This window comes from Salminus brasiliensis, chromosome 4, assembly GCF_030463535.1.
Source record: "Salminus brasiliensis chromosome 4, fSalBra1.hap2, whole genome shotgun sequence".
NCBI classification, from domain to species: Eukaryota; Metazoa; Chordata; class Actinopteri; order Characiformes; family Bryconidae; genus Salminus; species Salminus brasiliensis.
The window spans coordinates 45,125,159-45,150,994 of record NC_132881.1 but is presented as its reverse complement, the minus strand read 5'-3'; the positions used below and the strand labels follow the sequence as shown (position 1 = coordinate 45,150,994).

Sequence of the window (25,836 nt, the reverse complement as noted above, 5' to 3'; positions counted from 1 at the left end):
GATGCATGTGTCTCTTATGGATCTTATAAAAAAGTCAATAAGTCTGTAATTGGGTGAAATTAGTTTTGCAGGGTTTAATAGATTGAGTTCCTCCTAATATAAACTTGGCAGTGCAGAAGTGTAGACAACGAAACCACCGATTTCAGCTTCAACAGAACCGAGACCTCAGAGTCTCTCTGGTTAATGTGGCCAGAATCCACCTAGCAGGATTGCTGAATTCCACCGCTCTGGTGGAGATGGACAGGGCCCAAGGTCTGATTCACTGGCTTTGGATTCCCTGAAGTCCAAAAACAAGCGCCTTAGTCAGGCTTTCCTGTCAGTCGGGCTGAAAGATTGCAAATGACACATTGTTAGTTAACAGTCACTCAAGCAGGCATTAAAGGACTTAAGGAGTTTCCTCTTTCAGACTTTAATGAATGACTGCGATTCTGAGGATTCGTGCTTAAGATTCTTTCAGTGAATGACGGGTAAATAACCGGAGAGCCAGGCTTGCCGAAGTGAGACGGACATATGACTGAATGCACAATACATACAGCAGCAAAAAGGAGAGAAATTAGAGGAGCGTGACGGGAACTGCACTCGTCCTCGTTGGCGTTTCGCTGTTTTCGCTTCGTTTAACTGGTGTTTCCCACAGCAGGCCTTAATCTGAGCTGTCTCCTCTACAACCAGAGCAATTTGTTTTCTATTTTTACGCATCACCACGAGAAACACAAACACAGTTTTCCTCAAATTGGATTTTTAAGTACCGCACAGAAACAACCATGATTGAAAAGAGCCCTGTTTTAAATGTATCTTTGTTTTTAGGACGTCTCGCTCTATCTTCTTTTATCTACCTTTTTTTTTTAACAATGAATGAGCAAGTGTCCCAATACTTTTGTCCTTTTACCCATATAGTGTATATAGGTTTTGGAATTGAAATTAAAGTTTGTTGTTGATGCTCATGTAACAATAGTAGTGTTTATGTTTATATATATATATATATATATATATATATATATATACACTGCTCAAAAAATAAAGGGAACACTTAAACAACACAATATAACTCCAAGTAAATCCAACTTCTGTGAAATCAAACTGTCCTTAGGAAGCAACACTGATTGACAATCAATTTCACATGCTGTTGTGCAAATGGAATAGACAACAGGTGGAAATTATTGGCAATTATTGGTGGTGCTTTCACACTCGTGGTAGCATGAAACGGACTTTATAACCCACACAAGTGGCTCAGGTAGTGCAGCTCATCCAGGATGGCACATCAGTGCGAGCTGTGGAAGGTTTGCTGTGTCTGTCAGTCTCTAGGATAAAACCGAAGCATTTTTTTAAGTTAAGGCCTTTATCTCCTTTCAGCGCGAAAATCAAAGAAGTTGGGGAAGCTGAAGAGCGTGAGTGAGGACTCGGTGCAGGGCTCCAAAGACACCGCGCCGTTCCTCTCTTCAGAAAAGGAGCTGAGCTCAACCATGGCTCTGGTCCCTCACGTCCCTTCGGTCACTCCGTACCTGTCGCCATCCGTCTGCAGCATCCTGGAGCTCATCGAGCCTGAGGTGGTGTTTGCCGGCTACGACAACACACAACCGGACACGACTGACCACCTGCTGACCAGCCTCAACAAACTCGCCGGCAAACAGATGATCCGCGTGGTCAAGTGGGCCAAAGTACTTCCAGGTGCGTTCCTGTGCCCTGAATATAGTTTTATATGTGTGTATCGTGCATCGTGTGGAGTACACTGTGTATAAAACACCATTTACAGGTGTACACCATATGTAGTACAGTGTATATAGTACACTGTGTTGTACACTGTATATAGTGTCATATATGTAGTATACTCTGTATAGAACCCTATGTGTAGTACATTGTATGCACCCTATTTAGTGCACACTGTATGCAATGCACTTCATGTAGTGTATGTAGTGCACTTTATGTAGTACACTGCATGCAGTACACTCTATATAGTGTCCTATATGTAGTACATTGTACAGTATATTGTGTATAGTACACTATATACAGTGCACTTAATAGTGTATGTACTACACTCTATAGTGCACTGTATGTAGTGTATATAGTTCACTCTATAGTGCACTGTATGTAGTACACTGCATGCAGTACAATCTATATAGTGTCCTTTATGTAGTGCATTGTGCAGTATATAGTGTACTATATGCCCCTTATTTGGTGCACTTTATATAGTACACTGTATATAGTACACTGTTTGCAGTGCACCTTATATAGTGTATGTAGTTCACTCTATAGTGCACTGTATGTAGTACACTGCATGCAGTACACTCTATGTAGTGTCCTATATGTAGTGCATTGTACAGTATATTGTGCACTACACCCTATATAATGCACTTTATATGGTACATAGTGTATGTAGTACAATCTATGATGCACTCTATGTAGTACACTGTATATAGTGCACTGTATGTAGTACGCTCTATGTAGTGTCCTGTATGTAGTGCATTGTGCTGTATATAGTGCACTGTATACACCCTATTTAGGGCACTGTCTATAGTACACTATACGCAGGGCACTTCATATAGTGTGTGTAGTACACTCTATAGTGCACTGTATGAAGTACACTCTATACAGGGTCCTATATGTAGTGCATTGTGCAGTATATAATGCACTGTATGTAGTACACTCTGTAGTACACCGTATTTGGTACACTCTATATAGTGCACCGAGGATAGTACACTGCATCTAGCACCCTCTATATAGTACACTAATGTTGCATACACCATGCAGTGAACTGAAGATAGTACACTGTATCGAATACATTGTGAATATGTAGTATACTGTGTGTAGTTCAGTGTATATACTACTCCAAACATCAAACACAGTGGGGTGTGTCTTAAAGCAGGTGTAATTATTACAGTGGATGTGTCTGGATACTTTTGGACAGATGGTGTATGTGATGTGTGTGTGGTACTCATTCGGTTCTGTAGCGCAGAGTTTTAGCCACCTTCAGTAAACGTATGGAAGCTGAAGTTTGGTAAAGATCCTGACTCTGCTTTTCACGCTGTCGTCTTTACGCTTTCCCCTCTCAGGAGTCATTTGCTGTATTGCAATTATTTGATACCAGGGTGTCTGCTTGCTATATCCAGATGTATAAATAGAAAGCCGGTAGACGCCGGGGCGAACTGGGCCTGCTGACTTTCAAAGACTCACCATGAGGTTCAGAACACACAATGCAGAGGGAGAGCTGGACACTGTGTAAAGGCATCCATTCAGATCCAACATGCCCTGACACACGCCTCATTTTAAACTCCGTTTTGACTCGCCTCCGACTCGGTTTTGACTCGCCTCCGACTCGGTTTTGACTTGCTTCAGTCTCGGTTTTGACTCTCTTCAGACTCGGTTTTGACTCTCTTCAGACTCGGGTTTGACTCTCTTCAGCCTCGGTTTTGACTCGCTTCAGACTCGGGTTTGACTCGCTTCAGACTCGGGTTTGACTCACTCTAGACTCGTTTTTGACTCACTCTAGACTTGGTTTTGACTCTCTTCAGACTTGGTTTTGACTCTTCAGACTCGTTTTTGACTCACTCTAGACTTGGTTTTGACTCTCTTCAGACTTGGTTTTGACTCTTCAGACTTGGTTTTGACTCACTCTAGACTTGGTTTTGACTCGCTTCAGACTCGGGTTTGACTTGCTTCAGACTCGGGTTTGACTCACTCTAGACTCTTTAGACTCTGTTTTACTTGGTTTTGAATCGCTTCAGACTCAGTTTTGACTTTGATTTGCTTTAGACTTAAACTTAATTTAGGCTGATTTCTGACTTGCTTCAGACTCTGTTTTGACTTCAACTCGCTTTGGACACGGTTTTGCCTTGGTTTTTAAACTTCAAACCCTTCAAACTTGGTTTTGACTTAGACTTGCCCTAGTCTCAGATTTACTTTAGACTTGGTTTTAACTAATTAGACTGATTTCTGACTTGGTTTTGACTCTTTTAATACTTTGTTTAGACTTTGACTTACTTAAGACTCTGTTTTAATTTTCTGTTTTAAAGTTTTTAATTTTCGCTTTAGACTTGGTTTAGACTGATTTTAGACTTGGTTTTAACTCACTTCTGACTCGCTTCAGACTTGGTTTTAACTCGCTTCTGACTCACTTCAGACTCGGTTTTGACTCACTTCAGACTCGGTTTTAACTCGCTTCAGACTTGGTTTTGACTTGCTCCAGACTGGAGTGTGACTTGGTTTTAACTTACTTCAGACTCAGTTTTACTTGGACTTGACTCGGTTTTGATTTTGTTTCTCTTTAGACTAGGTTTTAGCTCACTTCAGACTGATTTCTAACTTGGTTTTGACTCGTTTCAGACTCACTCTTGACTAAATCATAGTCTAGAAATAGACAACGGTGATCTAGACTACAGCCCTGTTCTGGAGGCTGACACTGTAATGCTCTAATGTTCGTTACACTGAAGTGAAGGAATTACCTTGCCAGTCGTTGGCCACGCTAAATGCTAAAAAGTGGAGCTCAGTGTTTGAGCTCTGGGTGTTATTTTCAATGCAGTGTTTTTTTTATGTCAACCAGCATTAAAAAAACCCTCCTATCTTATTACCTCAGTACTGATTTAATCTTAATAATTTTTCTTAAGGCAAAATGAAACTTTGCTCCACTGTGATTGAAGTGCAGCGTAACACACCTGACCCAGCTACTCAGCTCATTAACCAACCCTCCCTGAGAACGAGAACTGCGTGTGTTAGAGCAGGGTAATGTAGAAATGCACAGGCCACAGGGTTCTCCAGACTAGATTTGGAAACCACAGCATTGCACCCACTACAGAATCACCCAGACCTGCTGCAGCACTAAGATACCAGTTCTGCACCTCCTGCAGTCGTGGTCAGCTGGGTGGACCGGACACTATGCAGTAGCCTCATCTTTTCTGATAAGTCGCTGCATGTCCTTGTGGGTCTCGGGCTTCAGCACGCGTGCGACTCACCCTGAGAGTTTTCTATCCGGCGTTCGGTGAACTCTATTTATGGTGCTCCAGTTCACAGCAGGGTGATAAATGGAGACCTTGGGCAGTTCGTGTAAAGCTGATTCTGGTGATTGTGCTGCAACAGTTTATCGTGTCTAGACAAATATTAACACCTCCGGACGTGCACCTATGGCACAGGAAAAACAACCCGCCTCCTCCTTCACATATACGCACACACACACACACACACACACACACACACACACACACACACAAATCACTGTTTACCTGCTCGCACACACAACCACCTATTTTTAAACGCTGCCACATACACACATACATACACACACACACACACACACACACACTCAAACACACATAAGGACTCAGCTTAACAGCTACAGGGTCATTACTCTCCTGTGTTTGAGCCTGTGGCTGTGACTCAGGGCCACGGACCCCTAAAACTGTGCAGGTGACTATGGGCGAGTGATATCAATCTGAAATGCCTGAATATTTTCCTTTATTATTATTATTATTATTATTATTATGCATGCAAATTGTATCCAAGTTATTGTCTGATTATTATTTTTCTCAGCTCACAGTTGTTATCACAATGATACATATACACTAGACACACCATGGGATACCACAGCAACCACTTCATGCTAGCAACCACATGAGACACCATAGCAACTGCAAACACCCAACTATCAACACTCTAGCAACCACTAAGCAACTCCTAAGCAACCATCTAGCAATGTCTTAGTAAGCATATAGCCACCCCGTGGGATACCATAGCCACTGCTTAGCAACCGCTAAGAAACACCAAAAGCAACCACCTAGAAATACCTAGGAACACTATAGCACCCATCTAGCATCTGCCACCATTTTTAAAAAAGTATTTATTCACTTGAATTCATTCATTTTTCTTTTATTTATTATGCCACATTATTATCCGGACAGTGTAATGAAAGTCCAGTAGCAGTACTAAATCATTTATTTATTTATTTATTTATTATTTTTTATTATCATGCCACGTTATTTTCCGGACAGTAATGCGTAGTATAATGCAAATCCAGTAGCAGTACTAAATCTTTTATTTATTTATTTATTTATTTGTATTATTATTTTTTATGCCACGTTATTATCCAGACAGTAATGCTTTATTATAATAAAAGTCCAGTAACAGTATTAAATGTTTTGTTTGTTTATTTATTTATTTTTATTATGCCATGTTATTATTCTGACAGTAATGCTGTAGTATAATGAAAATCCAGTAGCAGTACTGCATCTTTTATTTATTTATTTATTTAAAGTATGCCACATTATTATCCGGACAGTAATACTATTAGTATAATGAAAGTCCAGTAGCAGTACTAAATGTTTTATTTTATTTTATTATAATTTATTTAAAGTATGCCACATTATTACCCTGACAATAATGCAATGGTATCAAGTCAAGTCAAGTCAAGTGGGTTTTATTGTCATTTCAACTACATACAGAGTACACAGTGAAACGAAACAACGTTCCTCCAGGACCATGGTGCAACATAGACACAGTGCATACAGAACACCAGTGCAACACAAACAAGTGCACACAGACAACACAACACAGTACAGACAGAGAATAATTGGGGTAGTGTGCAAATTCTGTGTGCAGTGTGTAATAAATATGGAGTCCAGTGAGGTAGTAAAGTTATTAGTGAAAAATGCTTTGTGCAAAAAATGCTTCCCATTTTATCTGGGGTAAATGGTTGGAGAGAGAGAGAGAGAGAGAGAGAGAGAGAGAGTATGTGTGTGCATGTAACAGAAAAAACATCAGTTCAGAAGTTGAGTTGAGTTGAAAGGTCTGATGGCTTGGGGGAAGAAGCTGTTGCAAGGTCTGGTCGTGTTGGACCGGATGCTGCGGAACCTTCTTCCTGATGGCAGGAGGGAGAACAGTCTGTGTGAAGGGTGGGTGGAGTCGGTTGCTTTGCGGATGCAGCGGGCAGTGTAAATGTCCATGACTGAGGGGAGAGAGACTCTGATGATCCTCTCAGCTGTCCTCACAATGCGTTGGAGGGTCTTGCGGTCAGAGGCTGTGCAGGTCCCAAACCAGGCAGTGATGCAGCTGCTTAGGATGCTCTCTATGGTCCCTCTATAGAAGAGGGTGAGGATGGGTGGAGGGAGACGGGCCTTTCTCAGCTTCCGGAGGAAGTAGAGACGCTGCTGGGCTTTCTTGGCTGTAGAGCTGGTGTTCAGGGACCAGGTGAGGTTCTCCGCTAGGTGGACACCAAGGAACTTGGTGCTCTTAACGATCTCCACAGAGGAGCCGTTGATGATGAGTGGAGAGTGGTCGTGTCTTGTTTTCCTGAAGTCAACAACCGTTTCCTTGGTCTTCTCTACATTCCAGTAATCCAGTAGCAGTACTGTTTATTTATTTATTTATTTATTTAAAGTACAGCATGTTATTATTGCCAGACAATAACACATACAGCGATATCCTAAATTATCATTATTGATATTAGACATTTTTATTGTTATATTACTAGCTGTTGTGCTAGCAGTGAGAGTAGTAGCAATGCATATTGTTACAGTAAATATACAATGTATATTTATTTATTTATTTATTTACATAAACAACTCATAAAAACAACAATAATAATAAATGCAGAAAATGTATCTTTCTGCAGTATTCGTGTACATACCTGGTGTCGGACAGCATCACACTGCTATTCATTTTCCAGTAATTTCCCTGTTCACCCCCCCCCCCCCCTCTCTCTCTCCAGGTTTCCGCACCTTGCCCATTGAGGACCAAATCACGCTGATCCAGTACTCCTGGATGTGTCTCTCCTCCTTCTCCCTCAGCTGGAGATCCTACAAACACACCAACGCGCAGATGCTTTACTTCGCCCCGGACCTCGTCTTCAATGAGTAAGAGCACACACCCTGAACGGCCCGATTACTGACTCACTCGCATTACTGAGGCACGCAGTTTGCATGAGGCTAGCTGGTGAGGAAAGTTACCAGGGGGGGCTGCCATCACTTCTTAGCCTCGTAGCTCTAGTATAAAACTAAGGAAGCAAACTTCAGTCCCCAAACATGGCCTGGCTGATCGTTTGCCAGAAGAGCTGTCTGTGGTAGGACTACACCGTAGGCGGACTGATGTTTCCAGCAGCCTGTTTATAAAATTCATAACCCAAGGACATACACTGTTTGTGCAGATCTGGAGCTCTGCAGCTCTTTCCCCGTTGACCGTAAACTGGAGAGATTAGGCAAAGCGAAGGCAGCTTGCTCTAAACAAGCTCAGATTTGAGGGCCTTGACTGAGGAACAGGCAAACGTTTGAGAACTTGGGACAAGCTGCGTTAGCTCTGATGTCAGAATGCTGAAAAAACCAAAGCGCGGTTCTAAAACCAGCCTGTCGCTCTCAGCACCTGTAGAGGAGGCAGAGGAAACTGTTCTGCTGGAGCCGGAAACACGTTCCCTCCATAAGCAGCCCTTGATCACATCAATGGAGCTGGATAGGGAGGTCAATGGGGCATGTGATTCAGAGAGATAGACCAGAGATTACAAGAAAGCGGGCGGGTGGGAGGAGAGGCTGAGGAGGGCTCTGTTACTGACAGAACTGAGAGAATTTAGATGAGGGAACGGAGCGGCCCCCTCAGGCCAGCTGTGGTACTGAAGCTCCTGGGCACATGAGGTAATGAACCAGTGTGGGGCTTGAGTGGCATCTTTGATATGCACGGCAAGTAAGTGGTTCTTCCAGGTTCCTTAAGCCTTAAAAAGTAATTTTTTAGCTATTCTAACCATTTAAAGGTTCTTCACACTCACACTTTACTATCACTCTATTACAAACATGGTTCTTTATTGGAAACCAAAAGTGGTTCTAGTATGGTATATCTCAAAGAACCATTTGCATTTACTTTGGTTCCATAAAGAACCATGCTTGTAATAGAGCAGTAGTAAAATGTGAGTGTGAAGAACCTTTTAAGGCTTAAAGAACCTTTCACTTGGCCTAAAGGTTTTTGTGTTTACTAAATTTACATTATTTAAAGGTTCTTCAGACTCATACTTTACTATCACTCTATTACAAACATGGTACTTTCTGGACCCAAAAGTGGTTCTTCTATGGCATTTCTCAAAGAACCATTTGTAACTCTTTTGGTTCTATGAAGAACCATGCTTGTGAGTGAAAACCTTTTAAAGGCTTAAAGAACCTTTCACTTGATGTAAACATATTTTGTCACTAATAATAAGCTAATTAAAGGTTTTTCACACTCATACAAATGTGGTTCTTCTATGGCATCACTTAAAGAACCATTTGTAGTTTCCTTGGTTCCATAAAAAAACATGACTGTAAGAGATGTGTGAGTGTGAAGAACCTTTAAAAAACCTTTATGTCAAGTGAAAGGTTCCTTAAGCCTTAAAAAGTTATTTTTTTAGCTATTCTAAACCATTTAAAGGTTCTTCAGACGCACACTTTACTATCACTCTATTACAAGCATGGTTCTTTACTGGAAACAAAGGTGGTTCTTCTATGGCATTTATCAAAGAACCATTTGTAACTCTTTTGGTTCCATAAAGAACCATGCTTACAACAGAGATGAGCGTGAAGAACCTTTTAAAGGCTTAAAGAACCTTTCACTTCATGTAAACATACTTTTTTTTACCAATAATAAACTATTTAGAGGTTCTTCACACTAATACAAATGTGGTTCTTCTATGGCATCACTTAAAGAACCATTTGTAGTTTCCTTGGTTCCTAAAGAAGCATGACTGTAAGAGATGCGTGAGTGTGAAGAACCTTTAAATGGTTATAATTGGTAAAAAGATCCTTTTAAGGCTTAAAGAACCTTTCACTTGACCTAAAGGTTCTTGTGTTTACTAATTTTACACTATTTAAAGGTATTTTAAATTGCGTGGATCTGCTAGAAGAATCATTAGGAGCACCTTTATTCTTCAGAGTGTAGGCTCCATAAAGCTGCACTACCCACCAGCTGCATCAGTGCGGCTGGTGTTCAGGAGACAGTGTTGAACAGTTTTACAGTGGAAGATGAAATCGTCCAGACGCCTCGTCTGTTTGAACTCTCCGGCTTTCGCGTAAACAACAGTGCTCACGCTTCTGATCACCTCACTGTTGTTCGCCACAAGCGACATGCCGCCAAAACCATGTAGAAAATACACACCTGACATGTCTTTGACTCGTGAGTTACGATGAAGGCATGAAGAGCAGAGTTGGGCAGCCACCTCAGCACCCAGGAAGCAACTGGGGGTTAGCTGTCATGCTCAAAGGCACCTCAGCCATGAAGGTTGTTGGAGGAGTCCCTGCTGGTCCTGGGGATCGAACCAGTGGTCTTCTGGTCCCAAGCCCTCTTCTCTAACCTTTAGGACAAGGCTGTCCCTGCCCTGTCTCTGGATCAGGACATATCTACGCCATATGTCCAAATGTTTGTGGACACCCTTTTCTAATGAATGCATTCGGCTACTTTAAGTTGACGCATTGCTGACACAGATGTGCAAGTGCACACACTCTTGTGCCTGTAGAGAAGTACTGCCAATACAATAGGACTCTCTAGAGCAGATAAGCATAAATCTATTGGCACCATGCTGCCTAGTGCCAGGTGTGGGCTGGAAAGAGGGGTATAAAGCCCCCCAGCATTGAGCTGTGGAAGAACTGTGTTCTCTGGAAGAATGGATGGTGCTCAGTCCAGTACTTTTGGATGGGATGTGGTGGTGATCATAATCCTGACCTCACTAACACTCTTGTCGCTGAATGCAATCAAATCCTCACTGCAATGCTCCTCCAGAATCTAGTAGAAAACCTTTTTTCCTGGACAGTAGAGACAGTTACTCCAACAAAAGCAGAATACACTCTGCACAATACCCTTGATTTAGTCAGAAACAATGAACGAGCAGGCGTCCAAATACTTTTGTCATATCGCGTACTTAACCATTACGCCTGCCGTGCGTTTTCTGATGTGGGTGTACGATGTCAGGCCGTGACTGCATATTTAGCCGAGCACAGATAGGTGCTGGTAACGGCCGGACAGTGGCCCCAGACAGATGGCGGCTGCAGCGTTCTCTCCTCAGGTAGTTCCTTCAGAATAATGATCTCAGTACAATGCGCTCTAAATGTCCTCTCCGCGCACGATGACGTCTATGCTGCGAGCTTCTGCCGCTCGTAAATGACTCCCACGCATCCGCACACAGCGGAATGACGAATATGGCCTCCGTGTTCCTGGCATGCTGGGGCAGAATGGCTAACGGGCCAGCGGCCCCTGCCGCTGATTTACTGCCCCCTGGAATGCCCACCAGTCGGCCAGGACAGTCACGAAGCCTTGCGTGTCAATGCTGTTCAAGAACAAACGTATGTGCACGTGTGTATGTGTGTGTGTGTGTGTGTGTATGCGTGTGTGTGTGTGTGTGTATGTATGTGTGTGTGTGTGTGTGTGTGTGTGTGTGTGTCAGCATAATCCATGGCTAGGTGCAGGGCGTGGTTCTAATGCAGTAAAAGCACCAATGGCCCATTCAGGTCCTTCATATATATATATATATATATATATATATATATATATATACAAAAACACAGCCATAACATTAACACCACCTCCTTGTTTCTACCTCTGCACTCCATTATATCAACTTAATGTGTATGGTATATGTTCTACAATGGTATTTTGCTCATGTGCGACTCTTTATTAAGCTGTAGATCATTAAAAAAAATCAAAAGCTAGAAGTCAATAATTATGCATAATCATAAAGATAAAGAGTCAAAGAAACCAGCAGGGTGAGAGAAAATATGCTTCAGCCATATAGAACGTTAGCAAATGGTCATCTTACTCCATTGTCTCACCTTTTGTTACCCTTCGTCTGCCGGCTTGAAGTGGTCACTCTCTTTGTAACCCTCAAAAGGTGACAACAATCAAGTGGTCATACCAATGACCTTTGTTGTGTGATGACCATCAACCCCCCTCAACTTCATCCCCCTCCTACTCCTCCCTATACTCCTCTTCTTCACCCTCACCTTCATCCCCCACATACCCCCCTCCTCCTTAAATTCCTCTTCTTCATCATCCTTTCCCCTCCCACAGTTCCCAATGTATATAAGGTCCTTCCGAAATATCCCGAACCAGACTGGATTTGACTAGACTGGATTGGTTTAGACTGGACTAGATCAGACTGGATATGTTTAGATTGGATTTGTTTAGACTGGATTGGTTTAGACTGGATTGGTTTAGACTGGACTAGATCAGACTGGATATGTTTAGATTGGATTTGTTTAGACTGGATTGGTTTAGACTGGATTGGTTTAGACTGGACTAGATCAGACTGGATATGTTTAGATTGGATTTGTTTAGACTAGATTGGTTTAGACTGGATATGTTTAGATTGGATTTGTTTAGACTGGATTGGTTTAGACTGGATTTGTTTAGACTGAAATGGTTTAGACTGGATTTGTTTAGACTGGATATGTTTAGATTGGATATGTTTAGATTGGATTTATTTAGACTGGATTGGTTTAGACTGAAATGGTTTAGACTGGAATTGTTTACACTGGATTGGTTTAGACTAGATTTGTTTAGACTGGATTGGTTTAGACTGGATTGGTTTAGACTGGATTTGTTTAGACTGGATTTGTTTAGACTGGAATTGTTTAGACTGGAATTGTTTACACTGGATTGGTTTAGACTAGATTGGTTTAGACTAGATTTGTTTAGACTGAATTGGTTTAGACTAGTCATGGCCGGACTAGACTGACAATGACCGATCAAGTTGTACATCTCTGTGTGTATCAATAAACTCATCAACACTAGGGTCAAAACCTAGACAGCTAACCTCTTGGCAAACTCAGTGAAAAGGGCAAGGCAAAAAATGCTACATAAAGCCAAACAGCCAAAACCACTGTAAAGCAGAGGCAGTACCTCAAATCAAAAATCAAGTCAGATCAGGCTTAATGTCGCCTCACATTAATACAGGTGAACAGGTCAGTGGAACAAACGCATAGTCCCTCACTGTAGTAAAAACACAAATATGCAAAATAAAAATACAGAAAAAAACATAAACAACAGGTAAACAGGTATAAAGGTGGTTAGTACTCAGGTGGGATTACATGATGGTTGGTGAGAGAGTTTAACAAACGGTGCATTGTGGGAAATGGAGTCCAGATTGAGTCGTCAGATTAAGTTTGAGAACAGGTAGGACAAGGGAAAGGTAGGACAGGGAAGTGTGGCATGTAAGCTGTGGATGGGGCTGAAAAGGACTGAAACAGAGCCAGTGTTGGGATGTTCACTCCTACAGCGGAGGCCTTACATACACAGCTAAACTAGAACTTTATGGAGCGTCCTTAAAAGATATTGATTGGAAGCAGAGGAGGAATGTGAAGGCCTACTTCTACCAACACTGTAAAACAAAAGGACTGAATAATGCTCCTAATAGAGCTTCTCAGAAGTTCTCAGTGACCTCAATGACTATGAATACCTCAGAGTTTGCTCAGTTTGTCTTTAGCTAACATTTAAATAAATATTCTATGGATTATCTACAACCTAAACTTAATCCTAACCTTATTATTAAAATATAATTCAACTTTAATATAATTTTAACCTTTAATCTTTAATCTCAACCTTAAACTTTTATTCTAAACATATCCTTAACCCTTAAATGAGCCCTGTATCTACACCTATCCTTAACTTTAACCTGTAATCTAAACATAAACTTAAACTCAGCCTCAACCTTAGCTTTAACCTAATCTTAAACTCAATTCTTAATCCTTAACTTTAATTTAAACTCCAAACCTAATCCTGACCTTTACCTTTAATTCAGCTCTTAACCTGAACTGTACCTTTAACTAGATTCTTAACCTAAACCTAACCTTAACTTCAATCCTTAATCTATCTCTGACCTTAACTTCAACTCAACCTAAACCTAACTTTAAATCTTAACTCCTAAAATGAACTTGACCTTTACTCGACCCTTAGCCTAAACCTAAACTTATATGTAATCCTTAATCTTTTTTTACCCTTAATTTCAACTCTTAAACTAAATATAACCTTAACTTCAAGCCTTAATCTATCTCTAGCCTTAATTTCAACTCTTAACCTAAACCTAACCTTAACTCCTAACCAGACCTTAAACTTAATACTTAAACCAACCTTAACCCTGACTTCAACTCTTAACCTAAGCTTGAGTCTAAACTTTATGCTTAGCCTTAATTTCAAACCTTAAACTAACCATGACTCTGAACTTAACCCTCACCTTAACTTTAACCTTAAACTCCTTATCTAAACTTCACCTCAAACTCAGTACTTAACCCAAACCTAACCTTAACTTTAAACCTGACTTTAGATTCAATTCATAACCTAACCTAAACTTTAGGATTAATTTAAATCCTTAATCTAATCCTGACCTTAAACTCAATGCTTAACTTTAACTTCAAACCTGAACCTTTAACTTCAACAAGCTGTCCATCTCTAACTTTAACCTCAACCCTTAACATAAACACTATTGTAACATAAACATTATCCCGTTCTTAACATGAACACCAAAGCCTAAACCAACACTTAAACCTGAGTTAGGTGCCTAAAATAACAGGGTCTTCTCTTAAGCCTCTCTCAGAGCGGGAGAGCTGATCTAGGATCAGAATCAGAAATACTTTATTGATCCCAGGAAGGAAATTACATGTTACAGTTGCAACCGTTAGGGTAAAAATAAACAATCTATAAAATAAACACTCTATAAAATTAACACTATAAAATTAACACTATAAATAAACACTCTATAAAATTAACACTATAAATAAACACGTAATAAAACAAACACTATAAACACATTATAAAATAACACTATAAAATAAACACTATAAAATAAACACTATAAATAAACAATATAAAATAAACAATATAAATAAACACTATAAAAGAAACACTATAAAATAAAAACTATAAATTAAACACTATAAATTAATCACTATAAACAAACACTATAAACACTCTATATAATAAACACTATATAAAATAAAATACATTTAGAACGAAGACAGAAAAAATTGAGGAAACCTAAAAATGTATAAATGTAAAATGTAAACGATATCAATATAGTAAAGTGGCATATTGTTATTATTGCACACATATTAAATTGAATTACAGTACTATTATTATTATTATTGTCATTGCACACATGAACAGTATAATTTGATCAGGATCAGATCTAGGATTATTTATGATGACAGAACCAGGCTGTGGATCAGCACTCCTACTCTCAGAGGCTTTATGAATACGAGCCATGGACACGTCCTAACAGTCTTCTCAGCAGTGTGTTTTTGTTTTTGACTGACGTGAAGAAACGAGACTCATGTTTACAGATGTTTACACTGAGTTTGGAGTAAACAAACACAAATCGCATGTGTGTGTGATTAAGACTGACAGTATGACGAGGGGAAGAATGAAGACCACATTTAGAGATACAGCACCAAACTGAAAACGAGGTGGAGAAAGACCCGACGAAGCTTAAGATTCATCAAGGCGTGTGTGTGTGTGTGTGTGTGTGTGTGTGTGTACTTCCAAAGAGTCAAAGAGTTTCACACTCGTTTCCCAGCAATTCATTGCCATTGCCTCCATAGCAACCAAGCAAGTAAAGGTAGTAAAGCTGCGGTCAGCGTTTGTTGTCCCTCTGTTTCCCTCGGTTCACTCTGCTCAGTCTTCTTCTGTGTGATTCTCTCCCCCTCTTTTACAATGCCTGATTTCAGCAGTGAGTCTGCAGAATCTGAGCTTGCGCTGCTAAACAAAGTTTATGTAATCGTTCATACGCAGACGTGGGAAGCATTAATCAAAAACTGTAATCAGAGAAGCGGCTCGGGTGGGAAAGCGGACCGTTTTTCAGTGTGCTTCTGGAAATACACTGCTATAAAGCTATAAACCCCAATATATGATCTGATGTAAAGCCGTAAATGTGGATAATTAAGCAGTATACACTCACACAAAGCTAGAAATCTGTGTGTGTGTGTATATATATATATACACACACACGCTGGGAAGCCAAAACATTAAGACAGTAGACCGTCTTCCATGGCTCCAAGGCCCTGTCCAGGAGATTGTGTGCCCACTGTAGGCACATTAGATGGTGGTCGGGTTAACATGCACTCTTAAAGGTGCTACAAATGGTTCTTTGAGTGATGCTGTAGAAGAACCACATTGGGGACATAAATAATCATAACACAGACGAGTCTCAAAGGTCTGAAGAACTTGGTCTTGATGTAAGGATTCTTCACGCTCACACGTCTCAGACATGGTTCTTCTATGGATGCCTATGGCTTCATTTTTTTGTTTTTGTCCCTCCTTGAACTACTGTCAGTAGTTAGTCACCATAGCTGATGAGCAGCACCACAAAAGACCTGATGTTTTGGACCATGTTCTGACCATGGTCATCTGGCCATAAAAGTTTGGCCTTTGCCTTCAGGTCTTCATGCATAGTTTTAATGATACAAAACTATGAATCTGCACTGCACTGAAACATGCACTGTTATGTGTATATATATATATATATATATATATATATATATATATATATAGAGAGAGAGAGAGAGAGAGAGATAGGTAGACAAATAGATATACAACAGTTTCCCGATTCATATACACACACACACTCACACATATATATATGTGTGTGTGTGTGTATATATATATATATATATATATATATATATATATATATATATATATATATTCCCATACAATGTTATGAATCAGGAAATATGCACTGATGATCTATATATACAGATATACAGACAGACAGGTAGGCAGACAGATAGACAGACAGGTAGGCAGACAGATAGACAGACAGGAAGGCAGACAGATAGACAGACAGGTAGGCAGGGAGTTGGGGTAAAACCCTGAGCATCTGTCAGCCAAACAAACTCACAGGTCAACATGGCAGCCCGGTAAACAACCAGCACTAAAGCCATCAAATTCTGTACGCACACACCGCCGTTCAGAAGTGTTGAATCCCAGGGACGTGGCACTCAACACACACACACACACACACACACACACACACACAATTTTATACACTATTAGAAAATGCCAGCTGCCCTTTACACAGTTTTAACTTTCCAGACGAACGGATCAGCAGATATGTTTATGTATGTATATGTTTTTGAAATACATATACTACCTGGACAAAAGTATTGGGACACCTGTTCATTCATTGTGTCTTCCAAAATCAATGATATTAAAAAAGCATTGATCCTGCTTTTGTTGGAGTAACTGTCTCTACTGTCCAGAGAAGAAGGCTTTCTGCTAGATTTTGTAGAATGAGGCATTTCTGTGATGATTTGATTGCACTCAGCGACATGACTGTTGGTGAGGTGAGGTCAGGATATTGGATGATGATGATCACCACCCCACCTCATCATCCCCAACTCCCCAACTCATCCCAAAAGTACTGGATGGATCACCACCATCCATCATTCCAGAGAACACAGCTCTTCCACTGCTCCACAGCTCAGTTCTGGGGTGGAGGGGGGCTTTATATCCCTCTAGCCCACGTCTGGTTTTAGGCAACATGGTGCCAACAGGTTCATGATTATCTGCTCCAGAGAGTCCTAGTCTACAACAATTGGCAGTACTTCTTCACACTGCCTGAGCAAGCTGTGTCTGTGCATTCCTTAGAAGGGATGTCCACAAACATTTGGACAGATAGCGTAGGAGTACATTTATTCATACACTGAATTTTCTAACCTTAACTCTAACCTTCACATCAGCTCCAAAAGAAAAAGAAAGAAAAAGAAATGCTGTAAAAAGTCAAACGGCTCTTTACAAAGTCAGGACACACACACACACACCTAAAGGGAGAGCGAGTCGAGCCGAGTGTGTGCATTGTCAGTGTGTGAGCCTCTCTATCTCTCTGCCTGTGTTGTGCTTGGTCCTGCAGAATCACATGTGAACTCTGGCTCTTTCAAGTCGGCCCACGGGGCAGGCGTTTGATTATTTTTTTGTCAACACAACAGTGATTTAAAAGCACGGCCGCTTCCAAAACCCATAATTCCCTCCAGCTCCCCTGCTTCATCTGGCCTGCACATTTCCCTCAGCTGCTCCTTCTACTGCTGCTCCGCTGCCTCTTCCTCTCTATTCTAGCTCCTCTCAGACTCAGGAATTGTTGCGTTGGGTTGCTCCTGGAGCTCCACACAGGCGTTTGTGTGGATATTGTGCCTAAACCTTTTAAGGCGAACACACTTTAAGGCAAAACACACATCTTTCATCGTCTTGCTGAAAGATAAGTGTGTTTGTGTACGTCTGTAGAACACAAGAACACGTGTCTCCAGTCTTGTGCAGTAGCACTTTATTGCTTGTGCTACAAGAGCCAAACATGCCTGGAAATACTGCAAGGTATCTAGTCGAGCTCTGTCTCTGACGAGGCGGTAGGGCTGAGTACTGGCGAGGACCTGGCGATATGATACCTATCCCGATACAGGGGTTACGATTCAGTATATTGTGATGTATTGCGATACTGTGAGCTCGAGCAACAGGACATGAGACGGAGTGTGTTATCAAGAATAACATCACGGCCTTGAGTTTTCTGCTGTTTTAATGCGGCGTTTTTTGCAAAATAAAGAACCGGAATAAATCAAATAGCCCTGAATGTGCTTTAATACTGACAGATCCTTCCGCCAAAAAGTAGTTCCACAACACAGAACACCAGGGCCGACTAAGTGGAGGTTGGTTATGGTACCTGTTGAGCCCTGTACGCAGTCTAAGATCACTGCTGATTCTATAATATTTACAATGATCTGTTATAGCTATTATTTATATTGTGTATATATTGGTAATTTATCTAAGTTTTTGCATCTAAGTGTCTTGCTATCCCTTTTCTGGTCTGACACTGAGAATTTCCCCACTGTGGGACTAATAAAGGATTCTCGTATCTTATAAGGCTCGCCTTCTGTGGTACGGATAGAGCTGTAGAACTGTCCAAGTATAAAGTTCAGCCTGAGGCGCTGTAAATGAGTTCTCGTAGCGTTCAACATGCCGTCTGTTTACAGATAGTAAGTCCCATCCTTCAGTAAAAAGAGCCAATCAGCTTGCTGGTTACAGAAACAAGCGGCGGAGGGTTGATGTGCTAGTAGGGGAAGCCCCACCCCCCTTGATGTAGCCGGAACCAGCCGTAAATTCAGGGTTTTGTGCAGCATTGAGCCGAACGCTACAAACAGCTCATGAGGTCAGATTTTTTATCAGTGATTTTAAAAAATTGTTCATGGAGATGGGAGCCTGGTCTTGTGTGGCTGGAAATAACTGCCCGGCGGCTTTGCAAAGATGACCTTCGAGTGAACAGAGTTGCCTTCAAGGACTTCAAGGTTCAGCTCAGCCTTTTCAGTTGATGTCAGCGGAGTGATACAGTTTTAGTGTAAAAAGTTAGAATTGCTTCTCAGCTAATCTGATTATGAGGTCAGAACTAACTGTTAAAAGGCATTCAGCTACACAACATGGACAAAAATATTGGGACACCTGCTCATTCATTGTTTCTTCCAAAATCAAGGGCATTAAAAATGGGTTTATCCTGCCTCTACTGACCAGGGAAGAAGGCTTAGTACTAGTACTTTTACTAGTACTTTTTTAGTACTTTTACATATCATTGCTGTGAGAATTGGGTTGCATTTAGCAACAGGAGTGGCTGTGATGTCCACCACCCCACCAATACTTCTCTAAAGGGACGAGACAAGCTAGACAAACATTTGGACTTATACTGAAGGTCCCATGACGCACAGTTCTTCTAAGGGGAGCATTGTGGTGTGTTTGTAGCACAGTAGTGCGTTTGCTAGTTCTAGCTCCTGAGTCTGATCCTAATGGTCCTCTCTCTGATCTGTCCACAGGGAGCGCATGCAGCAGTCGGCAATGTACGATCTGTGTGTGAGCATGAAACAGGTCAGTCAGGAGTTCGTCCGCCTGCAGCTCACCTATGAGGAGTTCCTCGCCATGAAGGTACTGCTGCTCCTCAGCACAGGTCAGTAATCATGTGTGTGTGTGTGTGTGTGTGTGTGTGTGTGTATGTGTCTATATTCGTATACGTGTGTAGTGAATAAGCGTAAAGACTAAATGAGATCAATGCTGATGTAGAGGAAGATTAGATCATTGTTTTTTATTTTTATACAGTAATAACTGACATCTACACTGTCGATTTTAATTATAAAAGCCAGGGTCAGAGCACAGGTCAGCCATGCTACAGCACCACCTGGAGGAGCGAAGGTTAAATTCTCAAGAGCCCAACGGTGGCAGCTTAGCAAACCCGGGCATCAATTCCACAGTTCAGTAATCAATAACCCAGTGCACTAAGCACTAAGCTGCCACTGCCACTCAGTTCACCCCAATGGATTTCTAGCCTGTCAGCTAAACCCCTCAGCCTACAATCATTTAAATATGAATTTTAATGATTATTGAGATCCTGTACTTAGGCTGTTTTATTTGATTTTTAAGATTTGATCAGGTGATCATATAAATATTACACCACAGGTTGGCCAAAGCTGTCTGCAGTTGGTCGACCTTTTTAAAATATGCAGTTATCATATGACGAGGCTGTGCAGCAGTGCAGCAAATTTTACAATCCAGTGCTGTCGTTTAAAGTTGATTTATGGAGAATTGGTATTTCTTGCTCTTGGGCTCAGGGGAGCCACTATAAAGGACCTGTTTTTCTGGACAAGCTAAGAGAAGCTGAGAGTAAATAAAGCACGTAGACTGAGGTGGTTATTATTACTGTTTATATATATAAAGCAATAAAACACAGGGAGTGTGTTATCATGAAATAACAGCATGGCTGCAATGAAGCAGACACAATCCATATTTATCATATTTCACAGTAACACACAACCCTGACTGTTCCTGAGTGAGTACGGAAAATAAATAAAGTTTTGAATATATACATTGAGCCAAAAATGTAGCGTTTGGTGGTTGGTGTGGTGCAGCGGATAACCACACTACCTGCCACTGAGCTACCACACTATGTGATTCCTGGTCTGGGTGACTATGCTGCGCTACACCAGTCCTTGGGCAAGACTCCTAACACTAGGTTGGCCCACCACTGTAATACGAGTAACCTTGCAAGTCGCTTTGGATAAGAGCATCAGCTAAATACCATAAATGTGACAGTGACGAACTCCACTCACTCACCGCTCAGCCTATAGCACCTTCTCCAGCTCCTTACGCAGACCAACGCGTTATACTCAGTCTTTTTTTTCCTCTGTTTATTGTTTATTTAGGGTGGATTCTCTCGCTCAGTGCTCAGGGTATTTACATTACGTCTTGGTTTAACAGCGTTCAGTGGAGTGATACAGTGTTTGTGAACAAAATGTGCTGTTATGGCAAAACAGCAGCACGGTTAGAGCCTTTCTCAACCAATCAGCTTCAAGTCAGGTGAAGTCAAAAGGTTTTATTGTCATTTCAACTCTATACAGAGTACATGGTGAAACAGGACCATGGTGCAACACACACCACAGCGCAGACAGAAATACAAGTGCATACAGGCAGTACACACAATGCAGACAGTACAGTACAATACCCCTCACGGTGCAGACGCGGAAGCGTAGCAGGCAGGATACAATAAATAAATCAATCAGACAGACTGAGCTTTGACTGAGATTGTAGTGCAAACAGAATGTGCATACTGTGTTATTGTGGAGGATCAGCCAGAAAACAGCCGAGTGCAGCACAGGTCAGAACAATGTGCAGAAACTATGGGCAATGGAGTCCACTGAGTGAAGCAGTGAGGTAGTATTTGGTGCAAAAATGCTTTGACACTGTCTGGGATGCATGAGTGTGTGGTGGAGTCCATCCATCCATCCTTTCAGTCTCTGGAGTTGAGAAGTCTGATTGCTTGTGGGAAAAAACTGTTGCAGAGTCTCATCATGTTGGCCCGGATGCTGCGATTCTCGCAGGAGGGAGAACAGTTTGCGTGAAGGGTGGTGGTGGTGGTGGTGGGGGTGGGTCATCCACAATGCTGGTATCTTTGCGGATGCAGCGGGGGGTGTAAATGTCCATGATGGATATTATTACTATTCGTTGGAGGGTTTAGCGGTCTTGCGGTCAGCTTGCATGCCTAGAACCAACTGTTGTTTATGTCTGTGTGTATATATATATATATGTGTGTGTGTGTGTGTGTGTGTGTGTGTGTGTGTGTGTGTATTTATACCACTACATGAATGAGTCTGGATCTTCAGCATTGGAGTTTATTAATAGTTGATCACGGTCAGTCTAGTCTGATCCAGTCCAAAGAATTCTAAGACTGTCAGGGTTTAAGTATATTGAGGCGAGAAGGGGGCAAGGGTGGAAGACGATAAAGGGGGAAGGGGTGAGGGTAAGGGGACAATGGTAATGTTAGGAAAGGGGGAAATAAACACAGCAAAAGGGCTGGACAAAGGGTTTCTCTCAGTGTATATATATATATATATGTATGTAAGTGTGTGTGTGTCGTATATGTCATAAGTGGACAAAGCAATCACAGATGCATTTTATCAATCAAGCAGCCGCACAGAGTACAGAACCATCTGTGCCAGAGATAAAAAAAGACATGTCCTTTATGTTGGAAGTAAACATAATCAGACCCTTTAGTTTATGATTTATACAAATATTTAGTTCATCAGCATTAAAGAAAACCTTACAACTGCCAACTGACCCATTAGTCACACCCTACAGTCAGTCTCTTACAAATGGCTAGAATCAACAGGAGACAGTCTAACATGGCCAGATGTGGTCTTGCACTGATGGTTTTGGCACCTGTAGACAATCAAACAAAGTGTTCGCTGGAGTGACGGTTCTGTGTGACGCTGCATTCTGAGGAATAGCGTGATGATGGCTATCAGTAGTGTGACTCCAGCCTTGAGTGCAAACTGGTAAATCACGTCTGTTAGCACTGACGCTCGCACAAACACAGTCAATGGGTTCACAAGCGGTTAATACCAGTTAGACCACTCTCCTGTGCTATTACAGGTCACTGAGAGGAGAGTCGGTTCAGTGTTTCAACAGATACACACTGCAGAGAGATCCAACAGCTCAGTTTCACTGTAGACAAGTTTAACTACCAAATACCTGTCCAGTCCTGTCGAGTCGAGATTTCTCTCAGTAATAAGAGAGCTTCATTCTGAAGAAAGTAGTGAGATCTTGTCAGTGAGCTAGTCTTGAGAACAGAGCTCGGTTCCTCCAGGTTTCTCCTGGACGCCCCCCAGTCCAGCCAGCACAGCGTGGAGGATGTGTTCAACTCCATCAGCAGCAGCAGCAGCAGCAGCAGCAGCTCACCTGATTTACCATCATTAAGCCCTGATTTACCACCAAACCAGGTGTTGATCTGAGGAGAACTCTAAATAATACTAGACTCCATGAGAGAGGAGAACTTTGGAGATGTTCTAATGATGAACACGGTGATGGAGAACCACCACCACTTTCTGTAGGAGTGTTATTATTAGTGTTTATTCTAATATTGAGCAAATAATTTCTTCCCAGATAAGCAGTAGGGGACTAAAAGTCATGCTATTCTAAACTACGGACACTCCTGATCAACTTCAGCAATTTAATTCTGTATTAACACACTAAACATATCTTCTTTTTTTTTTTGCTTTTTGTCTTAACAACTACAGGTAGACCTAATCTGGTCATCATGGCAGATAGCTAATAAGCTAATATACTAATGGAGTGGCAATTAAATAAGTTTCAACATCACAAGCTCTGTCATAATAGGATACATTTTTGATTATATGACAACAAAAATTCAGGAATTGACTCAAACAGTCATGGTGCCAAAGATCTTGACAACATTTAGAGGTCTAGACTAGCTGGCAATGAGAGCTTGCTGTAAATGAACTACATTCCCTGGCAGATGAATCCCAGTGTTTAAGTAATAATTTAATTAAATGCAATAATCCACTTTGCTTCTGTGCTGGAAGCTCAGGGAAGGCGGTGTGGGACACCTGAGCTTGGTCTGTGAGAAGGAGGGTGGCTCTACCAATTGAGTAGGCGAGTCTGGCTCCACCTCTGGTCTCTACTGCCCTGACCCTGGTAGCAAATTTGACAGCATGGCGGACAGTGTTGGCTTCATGTGTAAAGAATGGAAGGGAACGTAACGGAACCACGACGTCGATGTTTACTACAGTCATTGATTGGGTCTAAGCACCATTGCATTTGATCTGAGACCTCCTGACTGTGATTGGTTCTAATCACCATTGCATTCGGTCTGAGACCTCCTGACTGTGATTGGTTCTAATCACCATTGCATTCGGTCTGAGACCTCCTGACTGTGATTGGTTCTAATCACCATTGCATTTGGTCTGAGACCTCCTGACTGTGATTGGTTCTAATCACTGTTGCATTTGGTCTGAGACCTCCTGACTGTGATTGGTTCTAATCACCATTGCATTCGGTCTGAGACCTCCTGACTGTGATTGGTTCTAATCACCATTGCATTCGGTCTGAGACCTCCTGACTGTGATTGATTCTAATCACTGTTGCATTTGGTCTGAGACCTCCTGACTGTGATTGGTTCTAATCACCATTGCATTTGGTCTGAGACATCCTGACTGTGATTGGTTCTAATCACTATTGCATTTGGTCTGAGACCTCCTGACTGTGATTGGTTCTAATCACCATTGCATTCGGTCTGAGACCTCCTGACTGTGATTGGTTCTAATCACTGTTGCATTTGGTCTGAGACCTCCTGACTGTGATTGGTTCTAATCACCATTGCATTTGGTCTGAGACATCCTGACTGTGATTGGTTCTAATCACTATTGCATTTGGTCTGAGACCTCCTGACTGTGATTGGTTCTAATCACCATTGCATTTGGTCTGAGACCCCCTAAATGTGATTGGTTCTAATCACCATTGCATTTGGTCTGAGACCTCCTGACTGTGATTGGTTCTAATCACCATTGCATTTGGTCTGAGACCTCCTGACTGTGATTGGTTCTAATCACTATTGCATTTGGTCTGAGACCTCAGGAGTAGAACAGAACCACTGCGTCCATGTTTACTACAGTCTGTATTAAACCATTTCGGACCTTGTCTGGGAACGTGGGCAGGTCCAGAACTAAATCCCCTTTCATTTTGACTTCATTCGGTCCTGCTTGAATGCATTGCTAAAAGATTAGCATGCTGCTTTATCAAGCTGAGCCAGCTTTATATGTGATATCTAATACTTTTAGAAAGTAATAGCAGTGTGTAAGTCCCATTAACGTTCATCCCAGTATGGATAATCATTAACGTCCTGTATAGCTGACAGAAAATGAGGCATATCGTTCATTAGAAAGTTGTTAGCGGCTAGCTGTGCAGCTAACTCTCTGTATGAAAGTGAGGCAAACTTTGAGCTGGAGTTTTCGTATGGACGAGCTTTCGGCATCTGCTGCCACTGCCTGATCCTCTGGAGCCCTTCCAATGAGCCCTGCCGTACTTAATAAAATCCAGCCAAGCCACGGGCAGTGCTCCAAGAGCCAGTGTTTTTCTCCACTTCCCTCAAACAGGAGCGCTTCAAGGAGAGGGACGGAGAGGAGGAGGTTGTGATTAGCATGAGCTATGTGCTACGGCTATGTGCTGCAGGCTTGAAGGAAAGTGACAGAAGTGGGACTGAATCGAGTCATTATTTTTGAATCAATTAGGAGGTCTGAGACCTCCTGACTGTGATTGGTTCTAATCACCATTGCATTTGGTCTGAGACCTCCTGACTGTGATTGGTTCTAATCACTGTTGCATTTGGTCTGAGACCTCCTGATTGTGATTAATCCTAGTCATCATGGTGTTTGTTCTTAGACCTGTACTAGACTGTAATTGGTTCTAATCACCATTGCATTTGGTCTGAGACCTCCTGAATTTGATTGGTTCTAATCACAATTGCATTTGGTCTGAGACCTCCTGAATTTGATTGGTTCTAATCACAATTGCATTTGGTCTGAGACCTCCTGACTGTGACTG

The 25,836-nt window shown here is 41.6% G+C and overlaps 1 protein-coding gene across 4 annotated transcripts in view; it reads left to right on the top strand.

Moving 5' to 3' along the window:
- Positions 1-25,836, top strand: part of nr3c2 (nuclear receptor subfamily 3, group C, member 2) — a 165,515-nt gene that overhangs the window by 122,784 nt on the left and 16,895 nt on the right. For all 4 annotated transcript variants that reach the window (XM_072678558.1, XM_072678557.1, XM_072678555.1 and 1 more), the window contains exons 5-7: positions 1,351-1,665; positions 7,691-7,835; positions 19,764-19,894. In XM_072678558.1, coding sequence (XP_072534659.1) covers positions 1,351-1,665; positions 7,691-7,835; positions 19,764-19,894 — 591 coding nt within the window. The remainder of the gene's footprint in view (positions 1-1,350; positions 1,666-7,690; positions 7,836-19,763; positions 19,895-25,836) is intronic.